At 43.3% G+C, this 24,101-nt stretch overlaps 1 protein-coding gene across 1 annotated transcript in view; it reads left to right on the top strand.

The window, feature by feature from the left end:
• The first annotated feature begins 2,464 nt into the window (after positions 1-2,464).
• bmp3 (bone morphogenetic protein 3) overlaps positions 2,465-24,101 on the top strand; it is a 35,877-nt gene continuing 14,240 nt past the window's right edge. Inside the window, exon 1 of the mRNA XM_043696224.1 lies at positions 2,465-4,090. Coding sequence (XP_043552159.1) covers positions 3,811-4,090 — 280 coding nt within the window. The 5' untranslated portion in view covers positions 2,465-3,810. The remainder of the gene's footprint in view (positions 4,091-24,101) is intronic.

Genomic DNA, 24,101 nt, shown 5'->3' with positions numbered 1-24,101 from the left:
TTTAAACGGACGGATCCTTTACCATCAACATTCCCACCCCCGAATGTGGACACCGATATGCAGACACTACAAAATAAGCATACGCACAACTTAATGCAATCTGAAAGAGTGAATAGAAAATGTTAGAAATGTGGCAAACCAAACAACATCTGAATGACGAATACAAGCTAGTGTTTGGGTTGTGACTGTTTATAAGATCAATTCTGATGTAAAGGTCCCACCCAAGTCTTTAACCTTTCTCAAATGCTGACCGACCTGTCGTGTATGTCCCTCGAATTCTGTTTTGGTTGCAATCTGACGATATATACTGGGCACTCGTCCAACTTCAAGAAGTGTGCCCTGCCCTATTAATCATTTCATACCTAAGAAGACTTTTGGAAACATTTATGTGGTTACACATTAACCCTCTCTCCGCTGACTGCGCAGTTAAAGTAAACAGTGTCATGCTGCTATTTGAACAGTTGTGCCATCCGCCAGGGTTGATTTTTCGGGTTAGGAGAGGAACACGCCAACTTATAGGAGTAAGTTCAGCAATGGTCAGAGATGGTGTTTTAGCAATTCTGAATCCTGATTGTTGGAGACTAGGAACATAAACTCTGCACGTACACGCTGTCAAAATATTCCCGTCCCATTTCCAAGATTTGGAGTATCTTGTAACTATTTCACTTATTGAATTTTAGACCCTCTTCTCGTGTCTTCTGAAGACCAGATAAACAATTAATGCCCAGAGAAGGACCTTCCTATCCAATGATTGGCTACAGTTTTGTTCACAGCTTCGGACAATGAACCTGAGAAGAAGGTTCATGAGAAGTTGGAAAGAGGGCTCAATGGGACAAGTCCCGCAACTGCCGTCCACCTGAGAGTGCAGAGTTGACCAATGAGCCATTTACCCAGAAATCAGTTTGACAGATGATCTATTGGGTGGATCAAGTGCAGATATATTGGAGTCAATCAAAGACCAGGAATGTAAAGCTGATTGTGACTGAAGTCAGATGTGGATAAAGGTGAGTCTGTCAGTTCTTGGCAAGGCTTCTCCTTTTGGGGATTTCCGAAATGCGTGTTGGGAAGTTGGTGTAACTTAAATCTGATGGCAGATCAGTTAAACTGGTCAGCTCAGGAGCACTCACAATGCGGTATTGTGCTTGCGCCTTGGATTTAGAATAATGTGAGAAGATGAGCACGGCGGCCCACCGACCTCCCCGATGTGAGCTGAATTCAGCAATACGTTCGCCTTTCATTTGGACACAGTTCGCTGGTGATTGACGGCCATTGGCAAGAGCCCATCTCTCCTATTCGTGAACACCTTGGAGTATTTGCATTATTGTATTCAACATACACCTGGGTACTCTTCACGATTTGTGACTTTTAAAATTTCAAGTATATATATATGTAATTCATTTAAAAAGCTGTTTACATAGTCACTAACGCAGTTCGGTTCTGTACGGGAGCATATCAAGGAACAAACATTGGAGTTTCACTGAATCCAACAGCACGCCAAAGACTATATTTACATGTATTTGGCGTATGTAAATGCTTGATAGCTGAATGGACCTCCATTTAACTTCAGCAGAAGGACCTTAGACAGTGGTCTTTCTCCACTGTGCCTTGGCGGTAGGTGCCCTCAGCAAATAATCCTGGATCTTGGAATGTACTAGTCTGCAACACCAGGTCAAGACCAACTCCTAGGTCTGGAAGACCAACAGGTTTTGAGCAGACCAAAGAGCATCTTTCACCCAGTTGATAGTCCTCCAGGTACAATCACTGTTTGTCTGGGTGTGAGTGCAAGGAAACAGACCGAGAGTGCAGAGTCCTGCCTGACAGGGAGCTGCTCCGGATGAACCTCAACACAAACCCACTGCATCTTTCCCCAGGCTTCCTTTGCAAAGGCACATTCCAGAAGGAGATGGGTGATAGTCTTTACCTCCCTGTAGCTGCTTAGAGGGCAACATGCCATGACTCAGAGTCAGGGCATATATGGAGGATCTCAGAGGCAGTGCCTTTCTCCCTATCAACCAAGCGATATCTTGGAGCTTGTTGGAAAGTTCTGCATGAGGCGTTCTGCCAAGTGACTTTGACAATCTGCTCAGGGAACAACCAGACAGGTCCAGTCTTCTTTCCCCACAGTGTCTCAATGGGGCTACGTGCTGACCACTTTCTAATGGACTTGTCAGTTATTTTCCTTTGCAAATTTCTCCCTGGAGCACAGGTAACATTAAACAGTCCAACTGTTTGGAGCATTCCGCAGCAGCGAGGCCAGTCCCATGCTTCACCACACCAGGGGCAGGTAGAACCTCAGACGGGAGTGACACTTAGTGTGTTTGCAAAGTGAGGGAGAAAGGCTCTTTCCACAAACCATAGCAGCCAGTAACATCGCTCAATCAGTTGAAACTTTTCATTGTGTTTTGTCATATTATTCACTTTAAAATTGAATTGACAAATCATAAATCTAGTTACTCTTTAGTATGCGTTGTAAATAGATCTAAAATACGAACTGTTTCACATATTAAAGCAAAAAAAAACTGACATCTTAGTTAAAATTATTCGGGTAGAAACCTAAACATATCTGAATCAACCAATAGACATCAAGGCAATAGAGGGTTTACGGGAAATCATTAGTTACTCATGGATGCCCGTGAAAGAGAGTGTTTAAAGCCTTCTTCCTATCTTTATTTGGCGTGAGTGAGACACTCAGCGACTGTGTCCGGGCCAGGAGCTCGGCAGGATGTATCCGCTTAACGCTATTCATTTCTGAACAGAGAGTAGATCCCACTTAAAACCTGGAATAAACTGTATTATCCTCAAACCATCCCAACTTTGCTGAAATACTTTCAACTTGATCTGCGCTATTGTTTACCGAATGAGTCCCAGAGAATTTCGGATGTACTAATTGTCGATAATCTTGATGAGGTTGTTCACCAGCTGAAAGAGCATGTCAACTAACCCAGCGGGTAATTTGTAGGCGATGTAGTTACACATTTCACATCAGCGCTGAGAACGTGCGGGTAAGTGACAACATGTGGGGAGCGATCTGCCAAAATCTGACAGGTTCAGAACAGCCTCAACTGGAAGTAATGACCATGAAGATGGACTGTTGTTTGTAAAGGTTTGTACTGTCCCAGCCCCCCGCCAAAAGAAAGGTTGACACGGATCAAAGTGACTGTCCGACTAACGCTGATATCTGTATCCTATCGGGATAGTACTGCTGTACAGAAATAACACTTCAAGAAGCTGACTGAACAGGAGAGTTAAACACGAAATGCTTTCTCGCAGTCCAGCAACAAAATAACTATCTCCTGCCCCTCAAGTTAACGCCTGCTATTAAACTCCAAACTCTCGGTTAAAGTGCTGTGTGTAAGAGCTGTACCTCGTGGCAATCGGTCGGGACCACGTTAACAATTTATAAAGTCACAATCTGAGATGTAGTTGGCTTTTTGAAGTCTGATTTGATTTTGAGGCAGGGAAGCAGTTTGATTGGTCAGACCGAAGCTCTGCCCTGAGCTGGGACACATAACACCGTGCGTCTGCAGTCAGAGAGGAACAGAACAGGCGAGTCCGAAACCGACAGACGGCACTAGCAACAGCCAGCGATCAGAGGCATCACAGTGAGCCGAGCTCCGTGCACACACACACACACACATCCCAGGAGCTGAGAGATCCACCCTCAATATCTTCCAGCAGCCGCTCAGAAAAACGCCAACCTCAAAAACAAGTCTAGGACGTTTTCCAAGAGCATTATTTTCTTCCTTTTCTGAGGGCAATCAGTTCCTACTTTTACTGCGTTTCTCGACTACTTTCCTTCTGAAAAAGAGGATGGGCAAATTTCACACGCTGGTGTTTGTGTGTGTCGGATGGAGCTGTTTAACCGCGGGCTTTACGGATCTGCTGAAGGATCATTTCCGCGGACTTGGGAGAATTCCTGTCTTGGGAGAGAATTCAGGAGACTCTCTGAAGGGAAGCCCCGGCTCCACAGAAGCAGACCTGAGTCAGGACACGCTGTCGGAGCACATGCTGCTGCTTTATGACAAGTACAACAAAGCAGGCTACCGCTTCAAGGATGGCCATACCGTCCGCAGTTACAAAGCTACACTGGGTGAGTATATCAGGGTGGGATGTGATGTGGTTCTAATTTTGGAGGTTGGGGGTGATGGTTGGATGGTGCTGAGCGTGATTTAGCATGTCTCTGATTTTATAGGGTAGCTTTGCAGCCTACAGACCGCCGGAGATTTTTTAACCCGGCCTGTTTATTACTCGGGAATTCCAAACAGTGGTCCTAACCTTTATTATACAGAGGGATATGTTGGTGTACCTTTGCTGTCTTCAGTATTCACTCTGTAAATAACTGGGATCTTTCTTCATGCAACTAAGTCCAGTCTTAATACAATAACAATTCCGCTGTCCATTAGAACTGTCGAACATATAAAAGGCAACATTCCCGTCTGACCAGTTGTAACTTCAACCCTACTACTGTCGCTGTTCATTTGCGCATCTTTCCTCGAGTCACTGTACCGATTAAACTACTCTCTGGACCCGGACAAGTTGTTTCCTGTAATCAACTACAAAACATTTTTAAAATACATATCAAGCAATAGTGTTTCCAAACCATTATTCCCAGCAGCCAGTTTAGCTGATGAGACCACAATAGACTAAAACAAATCTGCAAACTTCATCGTAATCTTCTAGTTTTTTTTATTTGTTTCTCTCATGCTGTCCAAAAGGCGATGTTTCATTTTGAGCTCAGGTTCAGTGAGCTGTGACAGCACTTCAATCAAATGCTGTGGGGTGGATATTCAGCGCAGAGCCTGGTCCTTGCTTCATTGTCCTTGATGTTCTTTCTTGAACCGTTTTCTCTTTTTTTCATCCGCTGCCTTGACCGGTTTTGTTTTATCATTTCTGGCCCTCCAACCTCAAAGACACGACCAGCAAGTAAGTTCCAAATTTGCCCACAGCCAGAGGGAAATCCGTGCTCTCCTGTTATTTAGCCATCTGATCAACTGAGTTTACCTCTCTCCTCCACCCCCCGCCGCCCATCAAATTATTCTTAATAGATGAGGAAGGGTAAATAAGTTTTTTTTAGGTCATTCATCAGATGTAAGCATGGCTGCTTGGACCAGCATTGATTGCACATCCCTAAGTGTCTTTGATGTGGTGCTGAGCTGCCTTCTTGAACCACTGCAGTCCATGGGCTAATACCATCAGGGAGGCAACTCCAGGAGTTTGACCCAGTGAAGCTGCAGGAGCGATGCTAAATTTCAACGTCAGGGTGATGACTGGCTTGGAGGGGAATTTCCAGGTGACGGTGTTCCCATGTACCTTGTCTTCCTGGAATGTTACTAACCCTTTGACTATAGGACGATCTGTACCCTGAGCAAAACTGTACCTTCCCAGTATTAATATCAGTAGTTGTAATGACTGCGTCACACTTACTGTACAAGTCTTGTCCCCTCACTCGGCGGATAATTTAAAATTGCAGCAAAAAAAGATGACAGAGACGAGAACTCTCTTAGTCTGTATTCTTAATAGCATGGTCTGTCTAAGGCATATTCACAGCATTTTCTTTTTAAATTTTGTCATTCAAAGAAAATGTGGCATGGTTTTAAACCCTGGATTGAGTTCTAAATCTTCACTTACGGACTTTATGATGTCACCCAAGATGTTTTATTTAAATTGAAATGATGGGATGCTTGGAAGAAAATTATAGTTATAAAACTGTAATCCAATAAATGGTTTCCATGCTATCATAAACCATGAGAGCAAAGCTCAAGCAGTTTATACATATTTGAATCCTAGCATTAGATAAAAGTCTTGAAATTACACCAAACCTTGTGAAGGAAAGAGGAATGTATAATTTTGGATGTTATATGCAACTGTCAGAATACCTACCTTTCTGACTCACCTTAGCCCTCCAGCTTGGTTCCCAACAACTGAAGTTAAACAAAGGTTTAGTAAGGGCATTGTGTTTTAGTCTACTTTAGAAGAATTTAATATATGTGATAAATACTGTATTCAAATTAAATTGTGTGATCATGCGATTTGGTTATCAATTATACTGGTATGAACTGCAAGAGTTCATGTTGTTGAATCTTTGCAAAAAAAAATCCATGTATATAAGATCAGAAAACATTCTTACAATCTAGGAGAAAATTACCGCAGTACTGAAATAAAAATGCTGGAAAACACAATGGGTCAGGCAGCAACTCTGCTGAAGAGTCATCTAGACTCGGAATGTTAGCTTGCTCTCTCTCTATGGTGCTGCCTGACCTGCTGTGATTTCCAGTATTTTTTTGTTTTCATTATTACAGTCTACCTACCTGATCTCAAAGGCTAAAGACCACTTGGATTGTTCTGTGATTTGAACAGTAATGTGTCAGTTTTGCCATACAATTGGTTAACTCATACTGCACAACTATTCAACCCAAGGAGTGAATAATAAACTTTTTAAAAAAAATTCATTCATGGGTTGAGAGTGTCACTGGTTAGGCCAGCATTAAGTGCCCAGAAGGTAGTTAAATGTCAGCTACTTTGCTGTAAGTTTGGAATCACACGTGGCAGTTCCCTTCCCAAAAAGACATTAGTGAACCATTGCACAGGCATTGTTTAGTACTGTAAAGTGTCAGAAATTGGATGGTACATTGGCATTACAATCTTACAGTTGGGTTGGCTTTATGATTAGAGTTGTGATAAAGTGGTTTATTAAATTGAAGCTATTAAATTGAAAGGAAATAAAGAGAACCATTTATTTGACAAAAGTTTTGTCTGTATCTGCTTCTGGATACATGAGGTTGTTTTTGATTTAGGGAGATACGTGGATAACTCAATGTACTCGATGGTCTAAGGAGATGGAGAGACAACAGCACTTTGAATGCAGCCTTTTTATTTTATTCTGCCATTGTCATGTACATTTAAATTGATGAACCCATGGCCTGTGCATTGAGCACAAGAATACCAATGCCTTGTAAAGGTGGTTTACGATTGTCTGGTTAGCATACTCTATTACTCACATGCTGCTGCCACGTTCAGACAATAACATTTTGACAGTCTTTTTATATTACTTATTTCAAGGCAACAAAATCTAAGAATTTTAAATGGCAAGGAATCTAAATTTTCAAACAACAATAAAAATTTATAATTTGTTTTGTGTTGCCATTCTCCCAAGAATGCATAAATTCAACAATTTCAACTTGTCATCATTTTGTCATTTATTCTTTAATTTTAATTAAAAACAGAAAGTCCATTTGGACTTGGATATTGCTAAAATAATATGCAACATCGATACAAATCACATCTTTTGCTTTTGAGAAAATCAATCTCCAAGTTCTTATGATTGTTGAATTTTTTTTTCTTTTATGATGCTTACAAAGATCAAAATCATTTGGACATCTTTAGAATAGTGAGGCTATAAGACCATAAATCATACTCTATATCATTTGACCATTTTTTGCAATTTAGATTTTTCTACCGCTTCAACTTTAACCATTACTTCAAGATGAACTTTAGTTCAGTGCACCAATTAGTCACTTTATGTCATGCAATCATTTGATATCTGAACACCAAATTGTTTTGCAACAGTGTTTTTCTTGGAAAGTAACCTCTCTCGACCCAGCATATCACGATATTTCTTTATTGAACATCCTTCATATTTAGATTGCTTCTAAACTACAAACACTGAAATGCCCAGAAGTTAGGAATTCCCCCCTATTTTGTAAAACTTTGCTATCCTCATATATAGTGAATTGCACTTTTTTTTGGGAAGGTTAATATTTAATAGGGATAGGTTGTATTTAATAGGGAAAGAGCTCCCTCTGTCATCAATTTTGATCTGTGTGTAAATCAAATGGTTTCACACAATGTTTATCTCAAAATATGATACTTTGTTGTATTTCCAGTGGCAGAACTTAGAGAATGTTGTCTATAATTAAACATGTAATTGATGTAGTAGGAATAACTGGACGCAGCATTATCAGAAATAGAAGAAGGAGTTAAGACTCACATTCAACAAGAATTTATATAACTCTGAGGTGCACGCCAATGAGCTTCACTCTACTTGGGTGTAACTATGTTTACACTTCTCACATTGCCTGAGAGATATGGAGATGAAGACGTTATAAAACCCAAGTTAAATTGTAATTACATTTAAAATATGAAGGATGATAAATAGTGTACAGTGAATCACGAGATAGTAATTCAATGGTCGATGTTTAACCAGGCCTATGGGTGACATGGTAACAGGTGGTGGAAGTGGCAGTAAAATGCCAGTGAGCCCAATAAGGATGGCTCCCCACAGCAGTTCTAACTCTGACTATTTTCCTAACAATACTCAGTTAATTCGCACAATTAAAATAAAACTGATGATAATTTTCTCATGATGGGCAAAGTGGTTCCCATTTCTTATTGGGAGGCCAGCAAATTCATGAAAGCAGCCTCCCAGGAGATTCCCGTGATGTGATATTGGTTTCTAGAAGCTCTGTGCCAGAAGGAAAAACTGGTAAAATGGGAGAATGAGGCATACTGGTTCAACTCGTATTAAATACATCAAAATGGAGGTTCAGTGTGGTTATTTCCAAGTATCATCTGTTTTGATCACTGGATTTCCCTATGGGGTAGGTTAGACCCTCCCTACCATTCATTCAGGTCTGTCTGCCTGACCGCAGTACGGCATCAGATTTTTCACCTTCACTTCAACAATGGATCAAAGTGGAGGCACTCTCTCAGTCCCCTTGCAGATTGAGCAGTGGCCATTTTTCTTGATGGTTTTGCAGAGGCTGCAGAACCACTGGCACTCTGATTGGATTGGTGGCATGGAGAGCAAGCCTGATTGTGTCCTCTTAAATCAGTCGCCACGGTGCCACTGCTGACCATGCAACCTTGAGATTCATGTTGGTCTCGATGTCAGGTATCCTACTTTGTGCTGGAAAAATTCTCACCAATAATTCAGGACAAAATGTGTGTAACTGAGTAAACAGCATCTGAACCTTTACAGTGAACAAACTACCTCATGATCAGACATTTATCATCCTATAAATGAGGAAAAACGAAGTTATTCTTCCCTTACTCAAATACAGCTTGAGGAAGAAGAATGTATACATTGTGAGAAGAAAGGAGAGTAAATTTAGGATGAAGAGAGAGAAAAAGGTAAAGAAAAGTATTGGCACACATTAAATGTTTTGTGTTTAATGGATTGAATTGTTTGTTTCAGCGCTATCACAGTATGCTTCAATGCACGTTTTATTGTAGTATTAAAAGTTGTTGCTAATCTACACAATTGTGATTAAAGCATTTTCCCTAAATAGCCAAGAACTAAACCAAACTTTTACCCTATTCTGGAAAAAAAGCATAAGATCTATTTTAATATGCTGTATAATTTCAAACCTGTATTAAAATTTCTCATTTTACTTCTGTTAGTGGAACTCTTTCCCAGATAGTTCACCTAGAAATTTGTGTCTTGTAAGCAGAAGTTCAAACAGGGATACCTACCAAAGGTCGAACTAGGATTGCCTCGTCATGCATTTTGACATAAGATGTCTCTGATTCATTGTTAGTACCCCAATAAATTCCAGCATTTCAATTCCAAGAAGTAAATTACACAACACGCATTATGAATACTATTTTCCTGATATTCAACCATGCTAGGTGAAAATAGGACACATTGAATTTGTCCTCTAGCTGGCTTTGACCTATAATATGCCATACAATTCCCCATATTGAGAATGTAGTTAGAAAGAATGCACCTCATATTTCATGACCAGAAATAACATAAATGAAATTGTTGCCAGCAATGATATATTGTCTGGTACCCGCATCTTAAATTGAAAAAAAACCTTTAAGATAAAATCTTGATTACAGCCTTCTTATTTGGAAAAGGTGATTAACTAGAAATGGTATTTTAGATCTTTCCTATATTTTAAGCACTATTAAAGCAAGTTTGAATAATCTTTGGCACTAGGTAAACTATTTTCTCATGTAAAGATTATCTCAACTATACTATAAAGACGAGTGCTGATCTCACTTGTACCAAAGATGTATATGAAATTAATTTATCAATTCTTTTGCGATATGAAGTCTAGTTAATTCAAAATTTAATTCTGTACAGTTCATCATTGTGCATGTATGGGACAATGCATCAGAAACCTGAATCCAATAGTTTAGATATATTTTGTGCATTATGTTTGGGGTAGATAAAATGGACAGTGTTTGTTGGAGATCAATTGTCTCAGTCCCAGAATATCTCTGTAGATATTCCATAGTCATGTGCTAGACACAAGACCTAGCGATAACCATCCCCAAACAGAGAAAACCTAACCATCTCCTCTTTTTGTACAATGACATTACCATTGCTATGATATCACTCACTACTAACATCTTGGGGGTTACCACTGATTAAATACTGTGGCTGCAAGTACAGGTTGGAGCATGAGAGTTTAGCAGAAACTAACTCTGCCTTCCTGATTTCTCAAAGCATTTCTGCCATCTACAAGATACAAATCAGGCTTCTGCGGGAATACTCGATTATTGCAGTTCCAACAATGAACAAAATCTCAACACCATCCAAGACAAAGTAGCTAACCTTAACTGGAACCCTAGCAACCACCTTAAATATTATTTCCCAACACTAGCAACACAGAGTGACAAATATGCTTATCTATAATATGCAGTTACTAAAGTTTCTTTGCCATCTTCCAAACCTCTGATCCCCAAGAATAAAGGCAACAGCTTCATTGAAACACCATTGCCTGCAAATCCCATTCCATGCCACACACTATTCTGAAGTAGACACTCATCGACATGCTTTCATTGATCCAGGGTCAAAGTCCCAGCTCACACTCCCAACCATCATGTAGTGGGTATACCTATAGCTCAAGCGTTCAAAACAGTTTAAAATGTGACCCATTACAACCTTCTCAAGGGCAACTAAAGATGGGCAATAAATATTGGCCTAACCAGCGATGGTCACGCAGGCATGAACAAATATAAAAAGGGGTATAAACTGTGAGGAGCACAATGTAAAACTTCGAAAGGTCATAAATAAGGCAGTCAAGTGGGTGGATGAAGTTCAATGTGGGGAAAAGGGAGAGATGTATTTTGATGGGAAGAACATGGAGAGCCAGCATAAAATAAAAGGGGATGAAAAGGGCTGCTGAAGCAGAGGGATCTGGGTGCATGTATGCACAAGTAATTGAAGGTGGCTGGACAGGTTGAGGAGTTTATGATAAAGCCTAGAGTACTCTATTCTTGATGAAGGGTAGAGAAAACAAGAGCGAGATACTTATCTTGAGATTATGCAAAGCATTAACCAGCAGAGAGTGAGAAACTCAGTAGGTCTGGCAGCATCGATCAAAATACAAACAGAGTTAATGTTACAAAACAGGTATGACTCTTCTTCAGAACCTCAAGAAAGAATGTGAACATGTTGGAAAGATTGCGGAATGTGAACATATTGGACAGAGCGCGCAATGTGAACATGTTGGTGAGAGTGAGGAATGTGAACATGTTGGAGAGAGTGCGGAATGTGAATATGTTGGACTAAGCACAGAATGTCAACATGTTCCAGAGAGCGCGCGGAATGTGAACATGTTGGAAAGAGCGTGGAATGTGAATATGTTGGACTGAGCGCAGAATGTAACTATGTTGGCGAGAGCACGGAATGTGAACATGTTGGAGAGAGCACAGAATGTGAACATGTTGCAGAGAGCACTGAATGTGAACATGTTGAAGAGAGCGCGGAATGCGAACATGTTGTAGAGAGCAATGAATGTGAACATGTTGTAGAGAGCACTGAATGTGAACATGTTGCAGAGAGTGTGGAATGTGAACAAGTTGGAGAGAGCGCGGAATGTGAACATGTTGGAGAGAGTGCAGAATGTGAATATGTTGGAGAGAGCACAGAATGTGATTGTGTTGGAGAGAGCGCAGAATGTGATCATGTTGGAGAGCGCGCAGAATGTGAAAAATTTGGAGAGAGTGCGGAATGTGAACATGTTGGAGTGAGTCTGAATGTGAACACGGAGTGAGTGCGGAATGTAACAATGTTGGAGTGAGTGTGGAATGTGAACATGTTGGAGAGCTTGTGAAATGTGGACATGTTGGAGAAAGTGCAGAATGTGAGAATGTTGGAGAGAACGCAGAATGTCAACATGTTGGAGAGAGCGCAGAATGTGAACACGTTGCAGAGAGCACTGAATGCGAACAAGGACTGAGTGCAGAATGTGATCATGTTGCAGAGAGCGCGGAATGTGAACATGTTGGAGAGAGCGTGGAATGTGATCATGGTGCAGAGAGCACAGAATGTGAACATGTTGGAGAGCTTGTGGAATGTGAACATGTTGGAGAGAGCGCGGAATGTGAACATGCAGAGAGCACTGAATGTGCACACGTTGGAGTGAGTGTGGGATGTGAACATGTTGTAGTGAGTGTGGGGTGTGAACATGTTGCAGTGAGTGCGGAACGTGAACTAATTGGAGAGAGCGCGGAATGTGAACCTGTTGGAAAGACTGTGCTATGTGAACATGCTGGAGAGAGTGTGGAATATGAACATGTTGGTGGGAGAGTGGAAAGTGGAAGTGTTGGAGAGATTGTGGAATATGAACATGTTGGAGGGAGTGTGGAACGTAAACACGTTGGAGAGAGTGTCTAATGTGAACATGTGGGAGAGAGCGCAGAATGTGAACGTGTTGGAAAGACTGTTGTATGTGAACATGTTGGAGAGAGCGAGGAATGTGAACATGTTGGAGAGATCACAGAATGTCAACATGTTGATGAGAGTGTGGAACATGTACATGTTGGAAAGAGTGGGAATGTGAACATGTTGGAGAGAGTGCAGAATGTGAACATATTGGAGTGAGCGCAGAAAGGAAGCATATTGGATAGAGTGTGGAATTTGAACAGCTTGGAGAGAGTGAGGAATGTGAACATGTTGGAGAGAGCGAGGAATGTGAACACGTTGGAGTGAGTGCGGAATGTGAGCATGTTGGAGAGAGTGTGGAATGTGAGCATGTTGTGGAGAGTGTGGAATTTGAGCATGTTGGAGAGAGTGTGGAATTTGAGCATGTTGGAGAGAGTGTGGAATGAGAACACATTGGAGTGGGTGTGGAATGTGAACACGTTGGAGATAGTGTGGAACGTGAACATGTTGAAGAGAGCGTGGAACGTGGGCATGTTGGAGAAAGCGCAGAATGTGAAAATGTTGGAGAAGCGCAGAATGTGAATATGTTGGAGAGAGTGCTGAATGTGAACATGTTGGAGAGAGTGCGGAATGTGAACATGTTGGAGGGAAAGTGGAAAGTGAACCCATTGGAGAGGGTGTGGATTGTAAACATGTTGGAGAGAGTGTGGAACGTGAACATGTTGAAGTGAGTGTGGAATGTGAGCATTTTGGAGACAGTGTGGAATGTGAGCATGTTGGAGAGAATGCAGAATGTTGGGGAGAGTGTGGAACGTGAACATGTTCGAGAGAGCGCAGAAAGTGAGAGAGAGTGCAGAATGTGATTGTGTTGGAGAGAGCGTGGAATGTGAACGTGTTGGAGAGAGTGCGGAATGTGAAAATGTTGGAGTGAGTGCGGAATGTGAAAATGTTGGAGTGAGTGTGGAATGTGAACATGTTGGAGTGAGTGTGGAATGTGAAAATGTTGGCGGGAGTGCGGAATGTGAAAATGTTGGAGAGAGTGTGGAATGTGACCATGTTGGAGAGAGTGTGGAATGTGAGCATTTTGGAGAGAGCACGGAATCTGAACATATTGGAGAGCGCGGAATATGAACATGTTTGAGAGAGAGCAGAATGTGAACATGTTGGAGTGAGTGTGGAATGTGAACATATTGGTGGGAGTGCGGAATGTGAAAATGTTGGAGAGAGTGTGGAATGTGAGCGTGTTGGAGAGAGTGCAGAATGTGGACATGTTGCAGAGAGCACTGAATGTGAACATGTTGGAGAGAGCCCTGAAAGTGAACATGTTGGACTGAGTGCGGAATGTGAACACGGAGTGAGTGCGGAATGTGAACATGTTGGATAGCGTGCGGAATGTGAACATGTTGGAGAGCTTGTGGAATGTGAACATATTGGAGAGAGTAGAAATGTGAGCATGTTGGAGAGCGCGAGGAATGTGAACATGTTGGAGAGAATGCAGAATGTGAACATGTTGAAGAGAGTGTGAAACGTGGGCATGTTGGAGAAAGCGCAGAATGTGAACATGTTGGAGGGAGAGTGGAAAGTGAACCCATTGGAGAGGGTGCTGATTGTGAACATGTTGTAGAGAGTGAGGCATGTGAACATGTTGGAGTTAGTGCTGATTGTGAACATGGTGGAGAGAGTGTGGAACGTGAACATGTTGGAGTGAGTGTGGTATGTGAGCATTTTGGAGACAGTGTGGAATGTGAACATGTTGGAGAGAGTGCAGAATGATAAAATGTTGATAGTGTGGAATGTGAAAATGTTGGAGAGAATGTGGAATGTGAACATGTTGGCGGGAATGCAGAATGTGACCATGTTGGAGAGAGTGTGGAACGTGAACGTGTTGGAGGGAGTGCGGAATGTAAAAAGGTGGGAGAGAGCGAGGAATGTGAACATGTTGGAGAGAGTGTGGAATGTGAACATGTTGGAGTGAGTGTGAAATATGAACATGTTGGAGTGAGTGCGGAATGTGAACATGTTGGAGGGAGTGCGGAATGTGACCATGTTGGAGAGAGTGCAGAATGTGACCATGTTGGAGAGTGTGGAACATAAACATATTGGAGAGAGTTGGAATGTCAGCATGTTGGAGAGAGCGCAGAATGTGAACGTGTTGGAAAGACTGTTGTATGTGAACATGTTGGAGTGCGCGAGGAATGTGAACACGTTGGAGAGAGTGCAGAATGTGACCATGTTGGAGAGTGCGAGGAATGTGAACACGCTGGAGAGAGCGCAGAATCTGAACCTGTTGAATAGAGTGTGGAATGCAAACATGTTGAAGAGAGTGTGGAACATGAACATTCTTTCTTGAGGTGCTGAATATGAATACATTGGAGTGAGCGCAGAATGTGAACATGTTGGAGAGAGTACAGAATGTGAATATGTTGGAGTTAGTGAAGAATGTGAGCATGTTGGAGTGAGTGCAGAAAGGAAGCATATTTGAGAGAGTGTGGAATGTGAACATGTTGGAGAGAGCGAGGAATGTGAACACGTTGGAGTGAGTGCAGAATGTGAACATATTGTAGAGAGCGTGGAATGTGAGCATGTTGGAGAGCGGGTGGAATGTGAGCATCTTGGAGAGAGTGCAGAATGTGGACATGTTGGAGAGTGTGTGGAAAGTGAACCCGTGGGAGAGGGTGTGGAATGTAAACATGCGGGAGAAATCGAGAAATGTGAACATGTTGGAGAGAGTGTGGAATGTGATCATGTTGGAGAGAGTGTGGATGTGAACATGTTGGAGAGAGTGTGGAATGTGAACATGTTGGAGAGAGTGTGGAATGTGAACATGTTGGAGAGAATGCAGAATGTGAACATGTTGGAGAGAGTGTGGAATGTGAACATGTTGGAGAGAGTGCGGAATGTGAACATGTTGGAGAGAGTGTGAAATGTGAACATGTTGGAGAGAGTGTGGAATGTGAATATGTTTGACTGAGTGCAGAATGTGAACATGTTGGAGGGCACACTGAATGCGAACATTTTGGAGAAAGCACGGAATGTAAACATGTGGGAGAGAGCGCACAATGTGAACATGTTGGACTGAGTGCGGAATGTGAACACGGAGTGAGTGCGGAATGTGAACATGTTGGATAGTGTGCGGAATGTGAACATGTTGGAGAGCTTGTAGAATGTGAACATATTGGAGAGAGTGCGGAATGTGAGCATGTTGCAGAGACTGAGGAATGTTAACATGTTGGAGAGAATGCAGAATGTGAACATGCTGGAGAGAGTACTGAATGCGGACATGTTGGAGAGAGTGTGGAATGTGAACATATTGGAGTGAGCGCAGAATGTGAACATGTTGGAGAGAGTACTGAATGCGGACATGTTGGAGAGAGTGCTGAATACGTTGGAGATAGTGAACACGTTGGAGATAGTGTGGAACGTGAACATGTTGAAGAGAGTGTGGAACATGGGCATGTTGGAGAAAGCGCAGAATGTGAAAATGTTGGAGAGAGCGCAGAATGTGAACATGTTGGAGAGAGTGCAGAATGTGAACATGTTGGAGAGAGTGCGGAATGTGAACATGTTGGAGAGAGTGTGGAACGTGAATATGTTGGAGGGAGAGTGGGAAGTGAACCCATTGGAGAGGGTGTGGAATGTAAACATGTTGGAGTGAGTGTGGAATGTGAGCATGTTGGAGAGAATGCAGAATGTTGGAGAGAGAGTGGAACGTGAACATGTTGGAGAGAGCGCAGAAAATGAACATGTTGGAGAGAGTACACAATGTGAACATGTTGGAGAGAGTGTGGAATGTGATCATGTCGGAGAGAGCGTGGAATGTGAACATGTTGGAGAGAGTGTGGAATGTGAACATGTTGGAGAGAGTGTGGAATGTGAAAATGCTGGAGAGAGTGTGGAAAGTGAACATGTTGGAGAGAGTGTGGAATGTGAACATGTTGGCGGGGGTGCGGAATGTGAAAATGTTGGAGAGAGTGTGGAATGTGTCCATGTTGGAGGGAGAGCGGAATGTGACCATGTTGGAGAGAGTGTGGACCGTGAACGTGTTGGAGGGAGTGCGGAATGTGAAAATGTGGGAGAGCGCGAGGAATGTGAACATTCAGGGAGTGTGGAATGTGAGCATGTTGGAGGGAGTGCGGAATGTGAACGTGTTGGAAAGACTGTTGTATGTGAACATGTTGGAGAGTGTGGAACATGAACATATTGGAGAGAGTTGGAATGTCAGCATGATGGAGAGAGTCCAGAATGTGAACGTGTTGGAAAGACTGTTGTATGTGAACATGTTGGAGAGAGCGAGGAATGTGAACACGTTGGAGAGAGTGCAGAATGTGAACATGTTGGAGAGAGGGCGGAATGTGAAAGTGTTGGAAAGACTGTTGCATGTGAACATGTTGGAGAGAGCGAGGAATGTGAACACGTTGGAGAGAGTGCAGAATGTGACCATGTTGGACAGAGTGTGGAATGTGAACATATTGAAGAGAGTGTGGAATGTAAGTATGTTGGAGAGAGTGCAGAATGTGAACATGTTGGAGAGAGGGCGGAACGTGAAAGTGTTGGAAAGACTGTTGTATGTGAACATGTTGGAGAGAGTGAGGTATGTGAACACGTTGGAGAGAGCGCAGAATCTGAACATGTTGATGAGAGTGTGGAGAGCGCAGAATGTGAATATGTTGGAGAGAGCGCAGAATGTGAGCATGTTGGAGAGAGTGAGGTATGTGAACACGTTGGAGAGAGCGCAGAATCTGAACATGTTGATGAGAGTGTGAAACATGAACATGTTGGAGAGAGTGCTGAATATGAACATATTGGAGTGAGCGCAGAATGTGAACATGTTGGAGAGAGTACAGAATGTGAATATGTTGGAGTTAGTGAAGAATGTGAGCATGTTGGAGTGAGTGCAGAAAGGAAGCATATTGGAGAGAGTGTGGAATGTGAACAGCTTGGAGAGAGGGAGGAATGTGAACATGTTGGAGAGAGAAAGGAATGTGAACACGTTGGAGTGAGTGCAGAATGTGAACATATTGTAGAGAGAGTGGTGGAATGTGAGCATGTTGGAGAGGGTGTGGAATGTGAACATGTTGTAGTGAGTGCAGAATGTGAACACGTTGGAGTGTGGAACGTGAACACGTTGGAGAGAGTGTGGACTATGAACCCGTTGGAGAGGATATGGAATGTAAACATGGGGGAGAGAACGAGAAATGTCAACATGTTGGAGTGAGTGCAGATTGTGAACATGCTGGAGAGAATGTGGACTGTGAACATGTTGGAGAGAGGGAGGAATGTGAACATCTTAGAGAGAGTGCAGAATGTGGACATGTTGGAGAGTGTGTGGAAAGTGAACCCATGGGAGAGGGTTTGGAATGTAAACATGTGGGAGAGAGCTCAGAATGTGAACATGTTGGAGAGAGTGTGGAATGTGAGCATGTTGGAGAGAGCGCAGAATGTGAACATGTTGGAGAGAGCGTGGAATGTGAGCATGTTGGAGAGAGCGCAGAATGTGAACATGTTGGAGGGAACACTGAATGCGAACATTTTGGAGAGAGCGCGGAATGTGAACATGTTGGAGAGAGCCCAGATTGTGGACATGTTGCAAAGAGCACTGAATGTGAACATGTTGGACTGAGTGCGGAATGTGAACACGGAGTGAGTGCGGAATGTGAACACGGAGTGAGTGCGGAATGTGAACACGGAGTGAGTGCGGATTGTGAACACGGAGTGAGTGCGGAATGTGAACATGTTGGATAGCGTGCGGAATGTGAACATGTTGGAGAGCTTGTGGAATGTGAACATATCGGAGAGAGAGCAGAATGTGAACATGTTGGAGAGAGCGAGGAATGTGAACATGTTGGAGAGAATGCAGAATGTGAACGTGCTGGAGAGAGTACTGAATGTGGGCATGGTGGAGAGAGTGCTGAATATGAACATGTTGGAGAGAGTGTGGAATGTGAACATGTTGGAGAGAGCCCTGAATGTGAACATGTTGGAAACAGTATGGAACGTGAACATGTTGCAGAGAGCGAGGAATGTGAACATGTTGGAGAGAGCGCAGAATGTGAATATGTTGGAGAGAGCGCAGAATGTGAAACATTTGGAGAGAGCGCGGAATGTGAACATGTTGGAGAGAGTGCGTTATGTGAACGTGGAAGAGCGTGCTGAATGTGAACACGTTGAAGAGAGTGCAGAATGTGAACTTGTTGGCGAGAGTGTGGAATGTGAACATGTTGGAGTGAGTGCAGAATGTGAACATGTTGGAGTGAGTGTTGAATGTGAACACGTTGAAGAGAGTGCGGAATGTGAAATTTTGGAGACAGTGTGGAATGCGAACATGTTGGAGAGAATGCGGAATGTGAACATGTTGGAGGGAGCACTGAATGTGAATGTTTTGGAGAGAGCGCGGAATGTGAACATGTTGGAGGGAGCACTGAATGCGAATGTTTTGGAGAGAGCGCGGAATGTGAACATGTTGGAGTGAGCCCAGAACGTGGACATGTTGCAGAGAGCACTGAATGTAAACATGTTGGTCTGAGTGCGGAATGTGAACATGTTGGATAGCGTGCGGAATGTGAACATGTTGGAGAGCTTGTGGAATGTGAACATATTGGAGAGAGCGAGGAATGTGAACATGTTGGAGAGCTTGTGGAATGTGAACATATTGGAGAGAATGCAGAATGTGGACATACTGGAGAGAGTACTGAATGCGGACATGTTAGAGAGAGCGCAGAATGTGAATATGTTGGAGAGAGCGCAGAATGTGAGCATGTTGGAGGGAGCACGGAATGTAAACATGTTGGAGAGAGCGCGGAATGTGAACATGTTGGAGAGAGCGCAGAATGTGAATATTTTGGACAGAGCGCGGAATGTGAAAAATTTGGAGAGAGCGCGGAATGTGAATATGTTGGAGAGAGCGTGTGGAATGTGAATATGTGGGAGGAAGCGCAGAATGTGATCATGTTGGAGAGAATGCTGAATGTGAACATGCTGGAGAGAGTACTGAATGCGGACATGTTGGAGAGAGCGCAGAATGTGAAAATTTGGAGAGAGCGAGGAATGTGATCATGTTGGAGAGAGCGCAGAATGTGAAAAATTTGGAGAGAGTGTGGAATGTGAACATGTTGGAGTGAGTGCGGAATGTGAACATGTTGGAGTGAGTGTGGAATGTGAACACGTTGACGAGAGTGCGGAATGTGAAAATGTTGGAGAGAGTGAGGAATGCGAACATGTTGGAGAGAATGTGGAATGTGAACATGTTGGAGAGAGTGTGGAATGTGAACATGTTGGAAACAGTATGGAACATGAACATGTTGCAGAGAGCAAGGAATGTGAACATGTTGGAGAAAGCGTGCAATGTGAACATGTTGGAGAGAGCGCAGAATGTGAAAAATTTGTAGAGAGCGCAGAATGTGAACATGTTGGAGAGAGTGCGTTATGTGAACATGTGGGAGAGCGTGCTGAATGTGAACACGTTGAAGAGAGTGCAGAATGTGAACTTGTTGGAGAGAGTGTGGAATGTGAACATGTTGGAATGAGTGCAGAATGTGAACATGTTGGAGTGAGTGTGGAATGTGAACACGGAGAGAGTGCGGAATGTGAATATGTTGGAGACAGTGTGGAATACGAACATGTTATCGAGAATGCGGAATGTGAACATGTTGGAGAGAGTGCGTAATGTGAAAATGTTGGAGAGAGTGCGTAATGTGAAAATGTTGGAGAGACTGAAGAATGTGAACATGTTGGAGAGAGCGCGGAATGTGAACATGTTGTAGAGAGCATTGAATGTGAACATGTTGGAGAGCGCGCGGAATGTGAATGTGTTTGACTGAGTGCAGAATGTGAACTTGTTGGAGAGAGCGCAGAATGTGAACATGTTGGAGGGAGCACTGAATGCGAATGTTTTGGAGAGAGCGTGGAATGTGAACATGTTGGAGTGAGCCCAGAATGTGGACATGTTGCAGAGAGCACTGAATGTGAACATGTTGGAGAGAACGCAGAATGTCAATATGTTGGAGAGAGCGCAGAATGTGAACATGTTGGAGTGAGCCCTGAATGTGAACATGTTGGACTGAGTGCGGAATGTGAACATGTTGGAGAGCTTGTGGAATGTGAACATATTGGAGAGAATGCAGAATGTGGACATGCTGGAGAGAGTACTGAATGCGGACATGTTGGAGAGAGCGCAGAATGTGAATATGTTGGAGAGAGCGCAGAATGTGAGCATGTTGGAGAGAGCGCAGAATACGAATATGTTGGAGAGAGCGCAGAATGTGAAAAATTTGGAGAGAGCACGGAATGTGAACATGTTGGAGAGTGCGCGGAATGTGAACATGTTGGAGAGAGCGCAGAATGTGAATATGTTGGACAGAGTGCAGAATGTGAAAAATTTGCAGAGAGCACGGAATGTGAATATGTTGGAGAGAGCGTGTGGAATGTGAATATGTGGGAGAAAGCGCAGAATGTGATCATGTTGGAGAGAGCGCAGAATGTGAAAAATTTGGAGAGCGCGAGGAACGTGAACATGTTGGAGAGAGTGCGGTATGTGAACATGTGGGAGAGCGTGCTGAATGTGAACACGTTGGAGAGAGTGCAGAATGTGAAAATGTTGGAGTGAGTGTGGAATGTGAACACGTTGAAGAGAGTGCGGAATGCGAAAATGTTGGAGAGAATGCGGAATGTGAACATGTTGGAGAGAGTGCGTAATGTGTAAATGATGGAGAGAGTGAGGAATGTGAACATGTTGGAGTGAGTGTGGAATGTGAACATGTTGGAGAGAGCACGGAGTGTGAACGTGTTGGAGATAGGGCAGAATGTGAACCTGTTGGAATGAGAGCGGAATGTGAACCTGCTGGAGTGGATGTGGAATGTGAACAAGTTGGAGAGAGCGCAGAATATGAACACGTTGGAGAGAGAGCAGAATGTGAACACGCAGAAGTGAGTGCAGAATGTGAACATGTTGGAGTGTGTGCAGAATGTGAACACGTTGGAGAGGCTGCAGAATGTGAAAATGTTGGAGAGAGTACTGAATGTGGACTAGTTGGAGAGAGCGCAGAATGTGAACATGTTGGAGCGAGCACAGAATGTGAACATATTGCAGAGAGCGAGGAATGTGAACATATTGCAGAGAGCGCAGAAAGTGAACATGTTGTAGAGAGTGCGGAGTGTGAACATGTTGCAAAGAGTGCGGAATGTGAAAATTTTGGAGAGAGCGCGGAATGTGAACATGTTGGAAAGAGTGCGGAATGTGAAAATGTTGCAGAGAGCACTGAATGTGAATGTGGACAGAGCACTGAATGCGAATATGTTGGAGAGAGTGCAGAATGTGAACATGTTGGAGAGAGTGCGGAGTGTGAACATGTTGCAAAGAGTGCGGAATGTGAAAATGTTGCAGAGAGCACTGAATGTGAATGTGGACAGAGCACTGAATGCGAATATGTTGGAGAGAGTGCAGAATGTGAACATGTTGGAGAGAGTGCGGAATGTGAACATGTTGGAGAGAGCGCGGAATGTGAACATGTCGGAGAGTGCGCAGAACGTGAACATGTTGGAGTGAGTGCAGAATGTGAACACGTTGGAGAGTGCGCAGAATGTGAATATGTTGGATAGAGTGCAGAACGTGACCATGTTGGAGAAAGCACAGAATGTGGACATGTTGCAGAGAGTACTGAATGCTGACATGTTGGAGAGAGCGCAGAATATGGACATGTTGCAGAGAGTACTGAATGTGGACATGTTGGAGAGAGCGCAGAATGTGATCATGTTGGAGAGAGCGCAGAATGTGATCATGTTGGATAGCATGCGGAATGTGATCATGTTGGAGAGCTTGTGGAATGTGAACATGTTGGAGAGAGCGCAGAATGTGAACATGTCGAAGAGTGTGCAGAACGTGAACATGTTGCAGAGAGCGCAGAATGTGAATATGTTGAACTGAGTGCAGAATGTGGACATGTTGCAGAGAGCACTGAATGCAAACATGTTGGAGAGAGTGCAGAATATGGACATGTTGCACAGATTACTGAATGCGGACATGTTGGAGAGAGTGCAGAATGTGAATATGTTGGAGAGCGCATGGAATGTGAACATGTTGCAGAGAGCACTGAATGTGAACATGTTGGACTGAGTGCAGAATGTGAAGATGTTGGAGGGAGCACAGAATGTGACCACAGTGGAGAGTGTGCGGAATGAGAACATGTCAGAGAGTGCAAGGAATGTGAACCTGTTGGAGAGAGGTCAGAATGTGAACATGTTGGAGAGACTGTGGAATGTGAACAAGTTGGAGAAAGTGCGGAATGTGAACACGTTGGAGGGAGTGCGGAATGTGGACATATTGTAGAGAGTGCGGAATGTGGACATGTTGGAAAGAGTGTGGAATGTGAACATATTGGTGAGAGTAAGGACTGTAAACATGTTGGAGGGAGTGCGGAATGTGAACATATTGTAGAGAGTGTGGAATGTGAACATATTGGAGAGAGTGTGGAATGTGTACACATTGGGGAGAGCCCAGAATGTGAACGTGTTGGAAAGACTGTGCTACGTGAACGTGTTGGAGAGATTGTGGGAAGTGAATATTTTGGAGAAGGTGTGGAATGTGAACATATTGGAGAGAGCGCAGAACGTAAACACGCTGGTGTGAGTGCAGAATGTGAACATGTTGGAGAGAGTGCAGAATGTGAACATGTTGGTGAGAATGCTGAATGTGAACATGTTGGAGAGCTTGTGGAATGTGAACATGTTGGAGAGAGTGCAGAATGTGAGCATGTTGGAGAGAGTGCGGAATGTGAACATGTTGGTGAGAGTGCTGAATGTGAACATGTTGGAGAGCTTGTGGAATGTGAACATGTTGGAGAGAGTGCGGAATGTGAGCGTGTTGGAGAGAGCGAGGAATGTGAACATGTTGGAGAGAATGCAGAATGTGAACATGTTGGAGAGAGTGCAGAATGTGAACATGTTGGAGAGAGAGCAGAATGTGAGCATGTTGGAGAGAATTCAGAATGTGAACATGTTGGAGAGAGTGCAGAATGTGAATATTTTGGAGAGAGTGCAGAATGTGAGCATGCTGGATAGAGCGAGGAATGTGAACATGTTGTAGAGAATGCAGAATGTGAATATGTTGGAGAGAGCGCAGAATGTGAGCATGTTGCAGAGAGCGCAGAACGTGAATATGTTGGACTGAGCACTGGATACGAACATGTTGGAGAGAGCACGGAAAGTGAACATGTTGGAGAGAGCACGGAATATGAACATGTTAGAGAGAGTGCAGAACGTGGACATGTTGCAGAGAGCACTGAATGCGAACATGTTGGAGTGAGCGAGGAATGTGAACATGTTGGAGAGAGCAAGGAATGTGAACATGTTGGAGAGAGCGAGGAATGTGAACAGGTTGGAGAGAGTGCAGAATGTGAGAATGTTGGAGAGAGTGCGGAATGTGAACATGTTGGTGAGAGTGCGGAATGTGAACATGTTGGTGAGAGTGCTGAATGTGAACATGTTGGAGAGA

Source organism: Chiloscyllium plagiosum, chromosome 1, assembly GCF_004010195.1.
Source record: "Chiloscyllium plagiosum isolate BGI_BamShark_2017 chromosome 1, ASM401019v2, whole genome shotgun sequence".
NCBI lineage: Eukaryota > Metazoa > Chordata > Chondrichthyes > Orectolobiformes > Hemiscylliidae > Chiloscyllium > Chiloscyllium plagiosum.
Note: the sequence above shows the minus strand (reverse complement) of the source record. Positions and strands in the feature narration are given on the sequence as shown.